This window comes from Talpa europaea (assembly GCF_964194135.1).
Source record: "Talpa europaea genome assembly, chromosome: 7".
NCBI classification, from domain to species: domain Eukaryota; kingdom Metazoa; phylum Chordata; class Mammalia; order Eulipotyphla; family Talpidae; genus Talpa; species Talpa europaea.
This window is the reverse complement of record NC_140074.1, coordinates 102,575,050-102,591,448: the sequence shown is the minus strand read 5'-3', so window position 1 is coordinate 102,591,448 and position 16,399 is coordinate 102,575,050. Positions and strand designations below refer to the sequence as shown.

The 16,399-nt window shown below is 50.8% G+C and overlaps 1 protein-coding gene across 1 annotated transcript; it reads right to left on the bottom strand.

Annotated features, from left to right (window-relative positions):
- Positions 1-483: 483 nt before the first annotated feature.
- On the bottom strand, positions 484-10,553 carry CARD19 (caspase recruitment domain family member 19; the record flags this gene model as incomplete). Its single annotated transcript, XM_084237937.1, has 8 exons — positions 484-599; positions 1,114-1,185; positions 1,347-1,406; positions 2,663-2,816; positions 4,024-4,166; positions 8,948-9,005; positions 9,107-9,195; positions 10,547-10,553. 8 exons carry the CDS (start codon positions 10,551-10,553, stop codon positions 484-486), a joined length of 699 nt encoding a protein of 232 aa, XP_084094063.1.
- Between the last annotated feature and the right edge of the window lie 5,846 nt (positions 10,554-16,399).

The window sequence follows — 16,399 nt, the reverse complement described above, 5'->3', positions numbered from 1 at the left end:
GGGCACTCAGCTTATGTGCCAAGTCCCCTATCCCTCTCAGTCTTAGTTTCCTCATCAGGAAAGCAGAGACACAGCCTACCACCTACTGGGGTGTCCACAAGGAAATGGAGTTCATATATGCAAGCAAGGGGCCCCAGTCCATCCTCCCCACTAGGGCTGGGGCCCAGAAGAGAAGTAAAGAGAAGGGATATGGCCCAGGCCCACAAGGAGTCAAGGGGGTTGGCCTATATAGAACCTCGACACCAGGTGGGATAGAGAGATCTCAGGGTCAGCCCAGGCTGAAACATCATGGAGTCTGGAGTCAGAAACATCTAGAACACAATCCTGACAACACTCAAACATTTAATGTTGCTGAGCATCCATATAAGGCGAGGGTGAAGTGCTTCTTAAAGAAATCATAAATAGTAGAAAATAAGCTTTTAGAAAAGAAGTGGCCCTGGGTGGACAGGACTCTTTGGTGGGTGGTAGGTGGGTGGGAATCCGTCAGAGCCCCCCTAGATCATCTGTGAGGAAGGCCAGCAGGAAGCGGCTGACATGCCGGTCCAGGATGACTGGGGAGAAGCCCAGGACGCGCCGGGTCCCAGGAAGCACCTTGGGGTCTAGAAAACAAGGAGTTTCAGGACCCTCCTCAAAAGCCCCTTTTCAGCCTCACAATGTCCCAGTCCCACAATGAATGACTTGTGTCCACACCCATCTAGCACCAGACCCATCCCCTTTACCCGCCTCCACCTTAGACAAGCTCAAACATGGTAGACTGAGGGTGGAGGGGAGGGCATGTGGGAGGGTGGCTCTGCTGGGCTATGAGGGGAGCTTGCATTAGGTCTTCTGCCCATCCATCAAGGCCATGTCCAAGGAGGGAGGAAGGGTAGCTTTGGGGCAAAGCTTTCTAATCCCCAGCACCCCTCCTACCAAGTGGACACCTCACCCTCTGACCTGTGGGGGTAGCTGTTGGGCCTGATACACTTGGGCCCCACTCTCCCATTTCCCATGTCCTGACATCACCCACAGGTGAGGAAACTGAGACACAGAAATGCCAAGGGGCTCAGTGATTTTGGGCCACAGGAGGCTCATGGACAGTGGTCTGTGCAGGCCTGGGGCTGGGGCAACACCCACCTGGAGGGTAGCAGTAGATGAGCAGCGCCAGTCCTGTAGCCAGGCCCAAGCAGGCCAGGAAGGCCACGGGTCCTGGGGAGAAACCGGACAGGAAGGTCAGTGGGGGTACTGCCAAGGAGTACCTCAGGGATCTGTCCACAGGAAGCCAGGAGTGGAGCCTGACTTGGAGTACAGACACCTGAGGTCGAGTCCTGGGGTGGGGAGGGAGCAGGGGGGATGTGGGAGGCCGTTACCCCTGTCACTGAGCTCGCAGCTCGCAGCGGCCCAGTCTAGCTCTGTGCTCTCTGAGTCCTCTGGAAACAAAATCACAGTGTTGGTTAGTCATGGTCGGGCCAGAGGGGAAGGCGGTTGCCCCGCCCAAGGGACACCCAGGGGGTTGCCAAGCACCCCCTCCCCCTGGCCTCCCAGTTCTGGGCTGAGCCAGACTAGACCAAGCTGTGTGGGCTCCTAGCCCACTGACCACATTTGGCAGAGTCAGTGCCAGGGAGGGAACCCTATGACCAGACTTGTGGAAGCCTTCATGGTTTGGGTCTCCTCTGTCTACTTCCTAGGAGCTTGAGGGTCATGGATGGGGGCATGATTCCTGCAGGCACAAGGTAGCAAGTATAGTTCTAATACCCACCTATCCAATGCCTGAAGTGAGCAGGGTCCTGCAGCCTAGGCAGGGCACTCTCCCCAGACCACCCCATCTCCCCACAAGCTGGGTAGCCCCAAGGGCACCAGAATCAAGAGGTATCTACTTCCAACACTGTCTATCTGTGCCAGAACTAAGGGTTCAGTTCTGTTGGCCCAGGTCCCCAGAATGGCCAGAGATGAGCCACCCTGTCCCTGGGGGTTTCTAGTCTCTCGCCTTAGGACAGCCATTCCTCCTGGGAACTGGGGTGCAGAGGCATCTGTACTGAGCCACCCTCCTCACCCAGATGAACCTCCTGTCCCTGAAGCTCAGCGGACCCTCAGAACCCTCTAAACCTAAACACACAAGCCTGGGACTGTCACTTTGCTGAGACTGTTCTAGAGAAACACCTATAATGTGGGGCCCAACCCAGGAGAGGGGAACACATTCTCAGTACCCACTGTGGGGCCAGCTAGCTTACATGGTACCAGGTATTATCTTTGTGTAAAAACTGGGACAAGAGAGGGACAGAACAACTGAGACAGAAGAAGAAAGGGAAACAGGGAGAGATGGAAGAAAGAGACAGAAAGACAAACAGAGAAACACGGAGAAACAGAGGAGACAGACAGCTAAGATAGAGAAAAGGGACAGAGAAATAGAGACGGTGAAATGGCCTCTAGAGATAGGCCGCTGAGAGAGACAGGGAGTAAGACAGAGACAGGGAGAGACAGAGGAGACAGACAAGATAGAGATAGGGGGCCAGGGAGACAGAGAGACAAAAGTAGGTAGAGACAGAGAACGGGACAGAGCCATCTGCATGCCTGACGTCCCCTCTCCTCTCTGGGGGCTGTGGGAGTGCAGCCAGGATGGTCTCAAGCACAAGCTGAGCAGGAGGCACTGAGGCCAGAGCATGGCCTCCTCAGGACTGGCACTCACCGAGGGCATGCCGGCTGGGCAGGCGGTGGTGCAGGGGCTGGGCATGCATGAACAGGGCGCGGTAGAACTCCTGACAGTGCCGCTCGCCACTCCGCTGCAGGTGGCTGAGGAGGTCACAGAGCCGTACACGTAGGGCAGCTTTGGGGTTCCGGAACTGGGGGAAAATGAAAGGGGTGCCACAGGTCAAGGCAAAGGTAGGGGCGGGCAGAGACACACCTGCTCACTGGAACCCCCATGGGAGTTATGACTGCCTGTCACAACATGACTGAGAAGACCCCCTGTGGAGGCCAGCACAGGCCACCAATGGGCACTCAATGGCTTACTCTAGCAAGTCATTTCACCCTCCTTCCCAAGACTTAATATCATCAATTATAAAAAGGGAATAATAAATCCACAAGGTATGGTCCTTAGGGGGAATCAATGAGATGTTAACTTCTGACAGGAATGTGATCCAAATACTTAAAAAAAAATAAATTGAAGGCTAAGGAGAAAAGAATTGGCTCTTTTGATGTGTTGTGGAGAAATGTGTGGCTTTATAGGTCAAGTTCATGGGGCAGTCACAAGGACCAGGAGGCTGTGGCCCTGTGCTGCCACCTGGTGGCACCATACTATGCTACAGTGGAACCCCAGCTGCCCCACCAAAGGGCAGAAATTGCAAAGTCAAGTGCACAGCAGGATGAAGAAATGATTGTGCAGGCACGTGTGCAGAGGAATTTCCCTTGCTCACATATAAATGCCTGAAACTTCAAAATTATTTATAATGAGTATGCATTAGACTTTTAATTACGGTGAGATTTTAATTTTGAACTCATTTTTAACTTACCTGTTACTGATCCTATTGTCTGGGGTCACCCTGACTACTCCTTGGACAAGTCCCAATCCTCAGCCCTGCATGAGCAGTTACTCTGCACCAGGAGGAAGCTTCAGTTCCCAGGAGCAACACTCACCAATACCCAGCTGGGTGCTGGGCCCTGCACCCCCAAGGCTCAGCCCCATAGGGAAGGCGGGGAAGTAGGTGGGGAGAGCAAGGAGCACCTTGTATCCCTGAATTCCAGGCCCCCAGGGCCACCCAAAACTGGGGGTGTCCGTGCTGACCCTTCAAGAGACAGAATGAAAAGTAAGGGTGAGACCTAGTCAGTGCCTCCGCTCTACTTCCTTTGCCCTCCAGGTTTGGCTCATGTTGTTACATGATGTCTTGTGTGACCCCCCGACAGGCCCGAGGACATATGAGGAGACTAAAGTTCCTTTGTTGGATGTTCTGGACCCAAGGTCACCCAGGAGATAAGGGCCCACCTCGTTCTTTCATGAAGCTAATGCACTTCAAGACCAGCAAGGGAGGGTGGCATGGGGAGTATCAGCACCTTTTCTGCCTCCTCGTTGCTTAGGATCTGAGGGTAGTAGCGGTTCAACTGCAGGATAATCTTGTCCACCTGCTGCTCACTCAGGCGCCCATGGCCTGTCAGGAAAGGTGTGTCCTGGACCAAACGGTCACAGTAGGTCTGATCTGAAAGGGCAGAGAGCACAGAGGGTGTGAGCCAACATGCAGAAGGTCACATGTACCCACACTACCTCAGCTGAGCCCTGGCTGCAAGGCCCTGCACCTGCCAGTAGGGCACACCCAGCCATGAGCACTGAACAATGGCTAGCATGGGTCTCATGCACAGCACAGAGCCCTGTGCCCCGCCGACTCCTCACCAGAAGATGGAATAGGCAGATGTGGCCACTGGCCTCTCTTGTTTAGGCCCAAAGGCTTATCGCAGAAAACAAACTCGAGGGTCTGCGAATATGCTGCCCCACCCTCTGGAAAGAGCCAGGGCCTGAGGAGGGCACAGTGGCTTAGAGAATGCACTATCATGGGAGAGGAGACAAGCACTCAGGAGTGAGGGCTCAGTGTGGCTTGCACTGCCAAAGACACAAGGCATTTGTCTTCTAGGTTTGGAGAGCTCCCACCAGCAGGAGTCCCTGAGAAGATCCCCTGTGGAGGCCAGCACAGGCCACCAATGGGCACTCAATGGCTTTCTCTAGCAAGTCATTCCACCCTCCTTCCCAAGACTTAATATCCTCAATTATAAAAAGGGAATAATAAACCCACAAAGTATGGTGGTTGCTGTGACTGCTAAAGGGCTAGGGAATGACTTTCCTGCTGTTTTTTTCTTTCAGAATCACTGTTAGAGCACTAAGCCATATCTTCCCCAAGAACATCTCTATTAATGATAGGACCTTAAAGGCCAGGCGGTGGGTACAAACCGGCAGGTTGGGGAATAGGGCATGGAACCCTTTAGGGCACACTCGACCCCTCTGGCAGCTTCCACACAACCCATTGCAGAACAGGGCTGAGCAGAAATGGAGTGTTCATATGCAGTTGGAGGTAAGTGTGTTATCAATTTAAGTTAGACTACTATAACTTTGCTAGTCACAAAGGAAATACCCATAGAATATCTACAAAAGGAAATAAAAATATTGCAAAAAAATTAACTAGACACACACACACACACACACACAAAACCCTACAAGACACACAGAAAACAAATAGCAAAAAGACAGAAACAAGTTACTCTTAATCAGTAATTAAAATTAAATGGATGAAACTCCAATCAAAAGACACTGGCAGCATGGATCTGTAACTTATAAGAAATACATATTTGGTCCTCATCATACTTCCTGGCACACAAGCCCCTTTCAACTTCACCTGAGTTTTTAAATGATTTTTGTAAAGATCCTACAATAACCCCATGATGGAGGCTGGTGGCCAGAAGAACCAACTAGTGATTAGAGGGTTGAAGTTTCCCACCCTGGACCTCTGGGGAGAGGAGAGGGACTGCAGATTGAATCAGTTGTGCACAGCCAATGATTTTACTAACTATGACCATGTAATGAGTGCCACAAAAACCCAAGAGGACAAAGTCTGGAGCGCTTCTGAGTTCACAACACGTAGAGGAACTGGAAGGATGGCATGCCTAGCAGGGCACAGAAGCACTGCATTCTTCTCACATGCCTTGCCCTAAGCAGCTCTTCCATCTGGACATTCAGTTGTGTCCTTTGAAATAGCCTTTGTGATAAACTGGCAACATGTGTCCCTGAGTTCCATAAGCTGCGCTGGCAAACTAATTGAACCCAAGGAGGGATCATGAGAGCTCTGAATTATAGCCAGTCAGTCAGAAGTAGTGCTGACAACCTGGATTTGTGATTGGTGTTTGAAGTGGGGGCAGGCCTGTGGGATTGAACCCTCAACCTGTGGGACCTGACATCAACTTTAAATAGATTAAAGTGAAGATTAAGCTAAATTACAGAATACTTGGCTGATGTCTGCCGAAGAACTGGAAAATTACCTGGTAGGGGAAAAAAACACACTTGGCGAATAAAAATGTCAAAAGTGTTGAGATGTATGTGTACTGTGTGCAGGAGTAGAGGAGAAAGAGTTTTTCCCTCTCAGGATTAAAAAAAAAAAAAAGACTCAACTGTATGCTGTCTTCAAAAGACCCACTTTATTTCTAGAGATGTATACAGGCTGACAATGGAATATTAGTGACCACGCAAAATAGTAACCAAAAGAGAGCTTACGTGGCTATACTAACATGAGAAAAATAGACTTTAAGTCAAAAACTGTTAGAAAAGGAAAATATCAATAAAAGAGTCGATGCATAAACATATGCAACAAATAACAGAGTCCCAAAGTACATAAAGCAAACACTGGCAGACTAAAGGGAGGAACAGACAACTTTGTAATAGTTGGAGGCTTCAATATACAACTTTCAATAACAGATAGAAGCAGACAGAAGATTAATAAGGAAAAAGAGATGTGAATAGCACTATAAACCAATGACACCTAACAAATACAGACACTCCACCCACAGCAGCAGAATACACATTTTTCTAAAGTACACATAGACTATTCTCCAGGAGAGACCACAAAACAGATGGTCACAAAACAAGTCATAATTGATTTTGAAAGACTGACATCATACAAAGGACCTTTTCTGGTAGCACAGAATGAAACCAGAAATTTAAAAGAGAAGGACAAATGGAAAATTCACCATTATATAGAAATTAAATGACAGATCAAAGAAGAAATCACAAAGGAAATTAGAAAATTCCTTGAGACAAATGAAAATAGAAATACAACAGATCAAGACTTGAAGGACACAGCAAAGGCAGTGCTAAGAAGGAAATGTACACTGCGGATGCACATAAAGTTAATGGCCTCCCCTCCCTGCAATTGTGAGTGGGACTGTGCCTTGTTTCTGACAAAGAGACTATGACACAGGCAATGCAATGTCACTATCATGGTTGTCATCTTATAAAAGACTATCTTAACAGAAAAATCATTTTAGAGTATTTGCTGGCATGAAAAAGTAAGCTGTCCTAGTGAAGAAGTCCACATGAAAAGAGCAGAGGTGGCCTTTAGGAGCCAGACACCAGCTGTCTCTAAAAACAGGCAAAACAGACCTGGACCCTCGGTCCTGCAGAAACAAGCAAATGACTTCTGCCAATAATCCTAAGTGGGCTTAGAAGCTAATTCTTTCCCAGTCAAGCCTCCGAGTGAGAGTACAGGTATATGGGACCCTGTGTGCTATATGTTCAACTATCTGTAAACTAGAACTGCTCTAAAAACAAAATCTATTTATTAAAAAGAAATTTTATTTTGAAATTCCAATGTTGAATTTTAAAAGAATAAATGGGTATCACAGAAAGTAGGTGAATCCTTGGATCAAAGCAGGATTACCTCAGAGGCATAGGAAGGAACTTTCTGGAGTGAAATGTTCTGTCTTGAATAGGCTTGGGCTGGTTCATTTGTCTGTACACTTGTGTATACATTTGTCAAAAAGTACCAAATTATTCACTAAAAAGGAGTATATCTCTTTGTAGGTAAACAAGACCCCAATAAAGTTGATATTTTAGTGGGAAAATCCTTTTGGAAAAAGTGAGACTGACTCATAGTCTGTCCCCCTCATCTATCTCCAGTGCCACTTTGGGGGTTTTTCCCCAGAATATGAATTTCTAACTTCTGAACTCTCCCAGGCCCAGGAACAATTCCAGGCCCAGGAAGTCTACCTGGAAGATCAAACTGTCAGTAGCCCCATCTCAGTGAGCAACTGTACAGGGATACACAGTGAAGTGCCATGGCCATGATGGGCATGACCCTCCTGGCCATGTGGCTTCAGGGCATGCAGCCTCTGTCATTAAAGAATTCAAGAGCCCACCCCGCACTGGGCACCATATGCACTCTGTGCATACAATCTTCACCATTCCATCAGCTCTGCAACTCCAGCATGACCACCCACCCCCATTTTCAGATGGAGAAACTGAAGCACAGAGAATAGATGGTACCAGCCTAAGACCTCAAACAGGGACAGATAGATGGAAGTCAGGACTAAAAACTAAATGACATCCAGACATTGCATCCCTTAACTAACATAGTAATTAACTGCAATTAGCTGTGTCCTATATGGTTCTGGCCAGGTCCATGAGGGCAGGTCCAAGAATGTCTAATCCAGCTCAGCCTCCCCCAGCCATGTGCATCTGTACATAAGGCCCATCCACAGTAGGTGCTCAACATAGAGTTCTGGAATGAATGGATATACATCTGAAGCCCAGCTGTTGGTTGACAGTGGCTGCAGGCTTCTCACCCTGCAGCAGACTCCTCATACTGCGGGCTGCTAGCCAAAAGGGCCTCCCCGCCTGAGAGCTGTGAGTCACTGGTACTGTGGCACAGCCTGGAGCTGAGGCTATTGTGCCCTGTGCTTCCTGTGATCATGATGCATGCAAGCCACACCCAGGCAGCCCTGGGAAGGCACGAAAAAGCACAAAAAGGAAACAGCCTTGGTCCCAAGTCCTGACAAACAGTCCCAGATGGTTTTCACAGAACAAAGGAGAACGCTCTGGCACAAAAATTATCAGGCCTTTGCCAATTCCATGTGCCAAGCCCCACCTCCTCCCCGCTCTTGCCCAGTTGGCACCAGGGATATGGACCCCCCAATCCATCACCCCTGCTGGAACCTCATTCTTCTCAGGCCAGACAAAAGCCTTGGATGTGGGGCCCAGGAGCCACCTCACTGGGCCCTCTAGGTCCTTCCAGCATGGCAGCCCCCCAAATGTACACACCCCAAGTACAGGAACACCTGTCCCTGTGGTTCCTACTTGACTAATTCACCATCACTCACTGTACTCCCCCACCTCCCCTGAGACTCCTCTCCTGTTTCAAAAGTCCCAGAATCCCCTCCCATCCCATCACCAGAGCTAAGATCAATCACTTCCCAGAACACAAAGCTCCACAGCAATACTAACAGCTGCAGTAATGCTTGGCCAGCACTGGCCCTGTGTATTCAGCCTTTAGCAGCCTATGCTAGAGGCCCCAGAATGGCACAAGGCAGTGCCCCAGACAGCTTACAGGAGCAGTAAGTCAGGGATTCCTGGCCTGAAGGCTTGCTGGGCTGTCCATCTCACCCTCTCAGGCCTGGCTCTCTGGATCCAAGTCCCACTCTCAAAAATGAAGGCAGTGAAGGGAGAGGTCTCTACAGGCCCAATGAGCAGAGCTGGAGGGGAGAAAGAGAAACAGGGGCCTGGGAAGGACACAGGACTACCACTCTCCCACTAACAGCTGCAGTAATGCTTGGGCAGCTCTACCACTAACTGCCCAAGCCTTCTGCGGTTTGATGCATCCTAATAAGTCTGTTTTTTCACACCCACACAGACGTTCCACAAGACATCACATGACAAATATATACAAAGAATGCCTGACACAAGGCCATGCACAGTACGTTTTTAGAAAAAGCAACTACAAATAAGGGTCCTAAGGGATGACAAGGATGGTAGCTAGGGTTACTCCTTGTCTAAGCTGGGACACCAATGTCCCAGAAGTCACAAATTCCAGCCCAGGAAACCAGATGTGTGTGTAAGTCCCAGGCTAGGATTCTCATGAGCAATGGGGAGAGATGACAGGGACTTCTGGGGCCTCCCTGACCCCAGCAGCCATCTCTAGGCAACTTTTGTCCAACAAGGCAGAGGAGTGGGGCCTGGAGAGTGGAGTCCCTCCATTCCCTAAGAATGCTTCCTTGGGGGCTCACCATCCTCACAGGGCTTCTCAGTGCAACAGGGGAAGGTTCACAGAGCAAAGCGACCCTCCTCAGATGGGGTCTGGAGGGCAAGAGGGTTCCCAATGCAAACAGGCCCTGGGGGACAGCTGGGCTGGAAACCCCATCCTGCAAAAGGAAGGTGAAACACCTGGGGTCACCCAGCATGAAGCACAAATTCCTGGAGAGCCCAATCTTTGGCCAGATACCCCTGGGCCTCTCTCTTGACAGAGCAGCCCAGGAGGTGCATAACATCCACAGCAGAGCACACTACCCAGGAACACACTGCCCAGGGGTCTAGTCCTCAGTTAACTGTAAGGAATGGAGTGTGTGTCTCTTGACAGTACAGTAGAACCACAGACTCGCACCTCCCACTCTGACAGACGGCATCCCCACCCTGGACGCACACCTGGGACGCACCCTGGGCCCCCAGAACATTCTAGGGTCTGACCACAGCCCTCATAAGTTTCCAGGGTCAAGCCTCCGCCCCCGCCCCAGAACATTTCAGGGCCAACCCTGAACCGCCCCTCTTACCTTCCAGGGCCTAGGCCCCGCCCCTCCCGCCCCTCCAAGTGCCCCACCCCCCAACTTTTCAAAGCCAGGGCTCCGCCCCCCAAAACTAGTCAGAATCCGGCCCCTCAGACCCCTCCGGGGTCTGATCTCCCTCGGTCGGCTGCTACGGACCAAGGTTATTTGGCCACAGCAGCGAGCAGCAGTCCCTGAAGCGGCACTGGGGCAGCCGGGCCCGGGGGACCCCCGGGGCCGCGCACCCGTCCTGGGACAGCGGGCACGACCCGTCTCGGCCCGTGCTCACCTGTCATGGCGGCGACCCGGCGCGCGCCCGGACAGCCCCGGCTAGCTCGCCCCGATGAGCCTCCGCCCGTCAGCCGCCCGCGGGTGCGGGAGACCGCAGCCAGCACGCCGTCCGGCCCGCCCCTTCCCGTAGGCCCCGCCTCTCCGAGCCCCGCCCCTCACCTAGGCCACGCCCCCGGCGTCGGCGTCTCCGCTACGAGAGCCCTAAACACGCCCTCCTCGCTGGCGCCCGCGACGTCCCCAGAGCGCTGAGCCCCGCCCCTTTCTGGGCCACGCCCCTTTCCACTCCCCCCGCGCTAGCCGGGAGTGCTCTAAGCCCCGCCTCCGCTCGAGTCAGACCCGCTCTGGCGAGGGCTTTGCCGCTGTCACGCCCTAAACCCCGGCTGAGCCCCGCCCGTTCGCGTTAGGCCTCGCCCCGATCCCGTCGCTGCGACGACGCTCAGCTCAGCTCCCTCCAGCGGCCGCTTCTTGGTGGCCTCTGCCCGGAGCCCCGCCCTACGGTCGGGGGTGGCGTTACGGGAACTCTAGACTCTGTCGCCACTCCAGCGCCACTCCCAGCTCCGACGCTGCCTCCTCGGTAGTCGTCGCCTCGCTGGAAGCGCCCCATGCCTGGAGTAAACAGCAGAGGCTCTGGAAAAGAAAGTGACTTATCCAAGGTCACAGGCGGTCAGGCTGTGGGGAGCACAGAGCCAGGTTTAGGGCAAAAAAACTAGTACGAGATCAGTATCCCAGAGGGGTCAGCCAAAGAGGGCAGTGCTGGGGCAGTGATGCATCCCCCAAAAGTGGGGAGAGGTCCAACTCGATGGTGTGACTTGGGTGGGGCAGTCCCTTCTGGAGCTCCCGTCTGCAGTAGGTGACCCCTCCTGGCAGTGTACCCCCTGACTAGGCAATTCTCTGTTTTCCCAAAGCAGCTCACTCTCCTCTCACAGCCCTGGCCCTCCCAGTGCTGGTGCCCAAGCCGGGAGTGCCCCGCTGAGAAGCACGAAATGGACAGGTGTGGCAGGAAGCCCACTCTTCACGACTTGTGCTTCCTGCACTATTTGGGTTTTGCCTCATTGCCTGTGTTGGCCAATAGCATGCTCTGGAGACACTGCAACTTGACCTGGTTTAGTGTTCATTTCTCGGACAGAATAGGGACGCTTCAGTCCCCACGGTATATGCTTCTCCTCCCCCTTCACATCTGTCCTCACTTCATCCCTGCAAAACATGGCTAGGACCACCACTTCAAAGGCAGGTGCTCGGATGCATCCTGAGAATCAGACCAGTTGTTTTCAAACAGAAAACTCCAAAACTCTTGGACCTGGTAGTGGTGGCCAATACATAGGATCTGCTTTCTCCCCAAATATTGGGGGTGCATCTAGCCAGGCTTCCTGGTGACATCCATCTGTCCCAGGCCAAGGGACCACATAGACAGGACTCCCTCCAGGGAAGGACAACTGTGTGGCCCAACCTGAGTGGTCACTCCCAGGCTCTCACCTGCTTTTGCATTGGGTAAGTCCTGGCTGGCTAGGCATCAGGGTACTCCCTTCTGGGAGTCTCCAGGAAAGGGACCCAGTGAAGAGTGACCTGAACCCCATTATTCTCACTGTTTTATGGCTTCTAGTATTTACCTCTCTCAGTTCATTTGACCTTCTAGGAGTAATGTCAGCACCATTAGGATGAGATCTGGATAGATGGTGACATAGCAAGGCCCCAGGTGTCACCCCTGCCAATTTTAGGAGGCCAGCATTCCACCTTCATGTGCACTTGGCCACTGGGACAATGGGGAAACTGAGGCTCAGAGTGGCAGAGTTTCTCCCTTAAGGTCTAGCTATCAGTGCTCCCAGGTGCCAAATTTGCTCCAATGTGCTCCCCCCTGGTGCACATGGACCCTGTACTCCATGTGGCCTGGGAGGGGCACTCCAACAGATGAAGGCTGTGGCAGTGAGCCTAGATCCTCACCCAGTAGCTCCACCCCAGAGTCAAATGGCAGGCCCCAGGCATTCACCTTCCCCAGATCTGGGGTGCAGGAGTTTATGTAAGCTGCCTCACCCTTTGCCACCTCCAGGCCCTGGCTGCACCAACGCCGAGTAGAAAGTAAGTGCTTGGTCCTGGAGGGTACAGGGTTCTCAGGACCCTTACCAATCTGTGAGCAATGTGGGTCTCACACATGGAAGGGACCAGATGCATGTGAACTGAAGTTGCTCATCACAGTCCCTGGATGTCACAGATGCACTGGCCCAATCCCCTCCCATGCCCTCATCTGCATCTGGCCCAACCCCCTCCCATGCCCTCATCTGCACCTGAGACTTTTGTTTCATTTCAATTCTGTAACCATGGCAGTATCTGATCAGAAATACAATACTTAAATCAAGCAGGATAGTGCATCCCAAATCAAGCAACTGTGTCTGCAGTTGCTATTCCTCCTGATTTTCTCCAGTACCCCCTTCCTTATTCAGGCCTCTTCTCAGTCTCCCTTCCAAAATGTCAGCAAAGTAAAAAGATAATCTAGGAACCAGGGAAATGTTGGCAGCTCAACTCACAGAGCATTCATGTCCCAATTTAATAAGGATCTTTTAGGAATCAGAAAGAAATAGGTAAACATTCATATATTCCAAGAGGAAACTTCTCTTAGGAAGAGACTCAATTCTATTCATATTAAGAAATTCATGTTTCATGGCAAGGCAGACCTCTCCTGTCTCACCCGCTGCTCCCCTCAGCAGTGTATTTCAGCCAATCTGCCTGTTCTGTTTCCTGCTCTGTCTCTGGTGAATCTTCTCACACTCCTGCATATCTGGCCTGTACCCCAGTTCATGTATAAAAATAAATAAATCTTAAAAAAAGATTTTCATGTTTCATGGGATAATCACACAAGCCCAAAACCTGGATCAGCACTTCTGTGGTCTAGCCATGGGGAATACCCCACCAAGCAAGGGGAGCCTGGCAGTCCACCCATCTTACTCTTTTCCTAGCACTTCCTATTAACCTGTCTCCACACTAGAATGTCAGCTCTCAATCACAGTGCCAGCCACATAATAGGTGCTCCATAAATACACTTTAAAATCTAGTCAGATGAGTTGGACAAATTGAACTCAAGCATGGCCAGAGGCAAGAGGGATGTGTGTGCCATAAGTGGAGGGGAAGCCTATGTGACTGGAAGTGACTGAGCAAAGGGACACAGTTGTCAATGAAGAGTCTGAACACTGAGGAAGGAAAAGGGATACTCTCCTTTCACACTCTTACCTGGCCAAGGGCCACCATTCATTCGTTCATTCATTCATTCATTCATTCAGTAAATGTTCCCTGAACACTAGCCATGTGCCCACTAAATGATGCTCAAAAAGGCAAGAGGGTCTACCCCTCAGAGCTTCTGCTCAGACTGATAAAGCAATCATCTGATACATACTATGAAGGGTAAGAGGCTAGTGGCTGCCTGGCCAGCCTCCAAAAAGTCCCCAGAATCTCACATCTCCTCCCATGGTAATCAGGCTGGATTCTGTGACCCTGAAATGTGGCAGAGTGATGATGTGATTTCTACCTTTATCTTCCAGGTCATTTACTCTGGGCAGCACCATCATGTCATGAGGACACTCAAGCAATACTCAGTTTTGCAGGGGGCTGGTGGCGGAGGAGTGGGGGAGCTAAGCCCTCCAGCAGACAGCTGACACCAGCCTGCCTGAGGAAGAGAACCACCCTGGGAGTGGATTCTAGCCCAGTCAAACCTACAGGGCAGCCTTGGCCAACCCGACAGCAGCCTCAGGACCTTACCAGCCTCACCCGAAACTGAGAGGTAATAAATGACTTTTAGTTTTGACCACTACATTTTGGTGTACTCATATCTGTGAAAGTATATAACTAGTGCACTAAACATCTGAGCAGCGGCTTGGCTGATGTGAAGGGGCACAGCATATGACAGCTGGGGAAGACTATTTCAGAGGAGGTACACATATGAAGCCCCAGGCAAAGATGGTCATTCTATGATTGAGGTTCAGTCAATGTGCCCAGCCCCAGGGTGAGCAAAAGGGTGAGGGCAGGTGGTAAAGGAGAGCCAGGGAGCTGGCACATACCATTTGAGGGTGATGTGTTAAGGAGAGTGTGGTGATCCATTGTGATTTATGTTTTCATCTTAACACTCTATATACACAAAAGAACAGAAAGTAGGAACTTAAGTGATACTTGTACATTCATGTTCAGAGCGTGATTCACAATAGCCAAAAGGCAGAACAACCCAAGCGTCCATCAACAGTGAATGAATAAACCAAATGTGGTCCACTCATACAGTGGGATATTATTCAGTCTTAAAAAGGAAGGAAATTCTGGGCCTCCCTGGTGGTGCAGGTGGTTGAGCACAGTGCTGAGAAGCTGTCCGCAGCCTCTGCAGTGCTGGTTGGATCTCTGCTGGCTGCGGAGATGCCCAAATGGCAAGCAGACTTCTCCTGTCTCGCCTGCTGCTCCCCTCAGCAGTGTATTTCGGTCAGTCTGCCTGTTCTGTTCCCCGCTCTGTCTCTGGTGAATCCTCTCACCCTCCTGCACATCTGGCCTGTCCCCCGGTTCTTGTATAAATAAATAAATCTTTAAAAAAAAAAAAAAGGAAGGAAATTCTGACACAGGTTACAACATGGATAAACCTTGAGGACATTATGCTCAATGAGATATGATAAGGCAGTCAAAAAAAGGACAAATACTGGATGATTCTATTCATATGAGTTCCTAGTCATCAAATTCATAGAGACTAAAAGAAAGCAGAATGGGGGGTACAAGGGTTGGGGGAGGAAAATGGAGTTATTGTAAAATAAGTATATTTCAGTTTGGGAAGGTGAGAAAGTTCTGGAAATGGAAGGAGGTGATGGTTGAATGTGCTTAATGCCACCAAACTTTACACTTCAAAATGGTTAAGATGGTAGATTTTACCATGTGTCTGGAGGCAGCTCAAGCTCCTTCTGGACTGCTGCTTGTTCATCCGGCTCCCTTCTCCTCATGGCCCCAGTATGGCTGTAGGCCCTCCAGGCAGGAAGAAAGGTCAGAGGGCAAAACTCAGCCACTTTCCTCAATGGTTAAACAGTCCACACCCCAAATGGTAATAGACTGGAGTTCAACCTGCCCAGAACAGAGGTGACGCTCCACTGATGAGGACCTGGAAGATGGGGCTAGCCCAAGCCACTTAGGAGGTGAATATGCAGAAGGCACTACAGAATGAGCCCAAGGTCATGTTAAATGGAGCAAACAAATGTGCATGAGAGACTGCCAACTACAGCCACACCCACAGGCATGCACACAGGGCTCACCTGGGATCAGGACAGGTGGAAGACTGGGCTGGACATATGCAGGTATAATACTCCTTCACCAAAAGGTCCAGCTGCCACCCCTACTGCGAAGGACATGACATGACTGGAGCCTGAAAGATGGTGCTTGCACTTGGAATTCTCACCAAGATGTAAGATGATCATGCCCCTCGGAGGTCTCTGCAGACAGCAGCAGCGTATTCTGATGTGTTGGCCAGCCTTTCACAGCCAGTGCCAGTCACCAGCTGACCACAGCACCTCAGGCAGGGCCTTGAGGGCCACCAGCTGAGCACTGGTTAAGTCTGGAGCCCAAACGGTAATAAAGGATAATAGTTTTAGGCCAGTGTGCCTGGGGTTTTGCTCTAGAGGGACTGAAATCCAAGAGAGTGATGTTTACCTTTGTATTTTTCAGCATTCAAAAGAACTGTTTATTTTACAACCTTGATCAATAATTTTAGAGACTGGATGCTGACATTTCATCAAGTCCCATCTCACAGGCAGCGCCCCATGAGGAAGATGCATCTGAAGTTGCTGAGTTTATTTTCCTACTCTGATATGCAAAACTAGATTTGCTTAAACTGTCCCTGTATCTT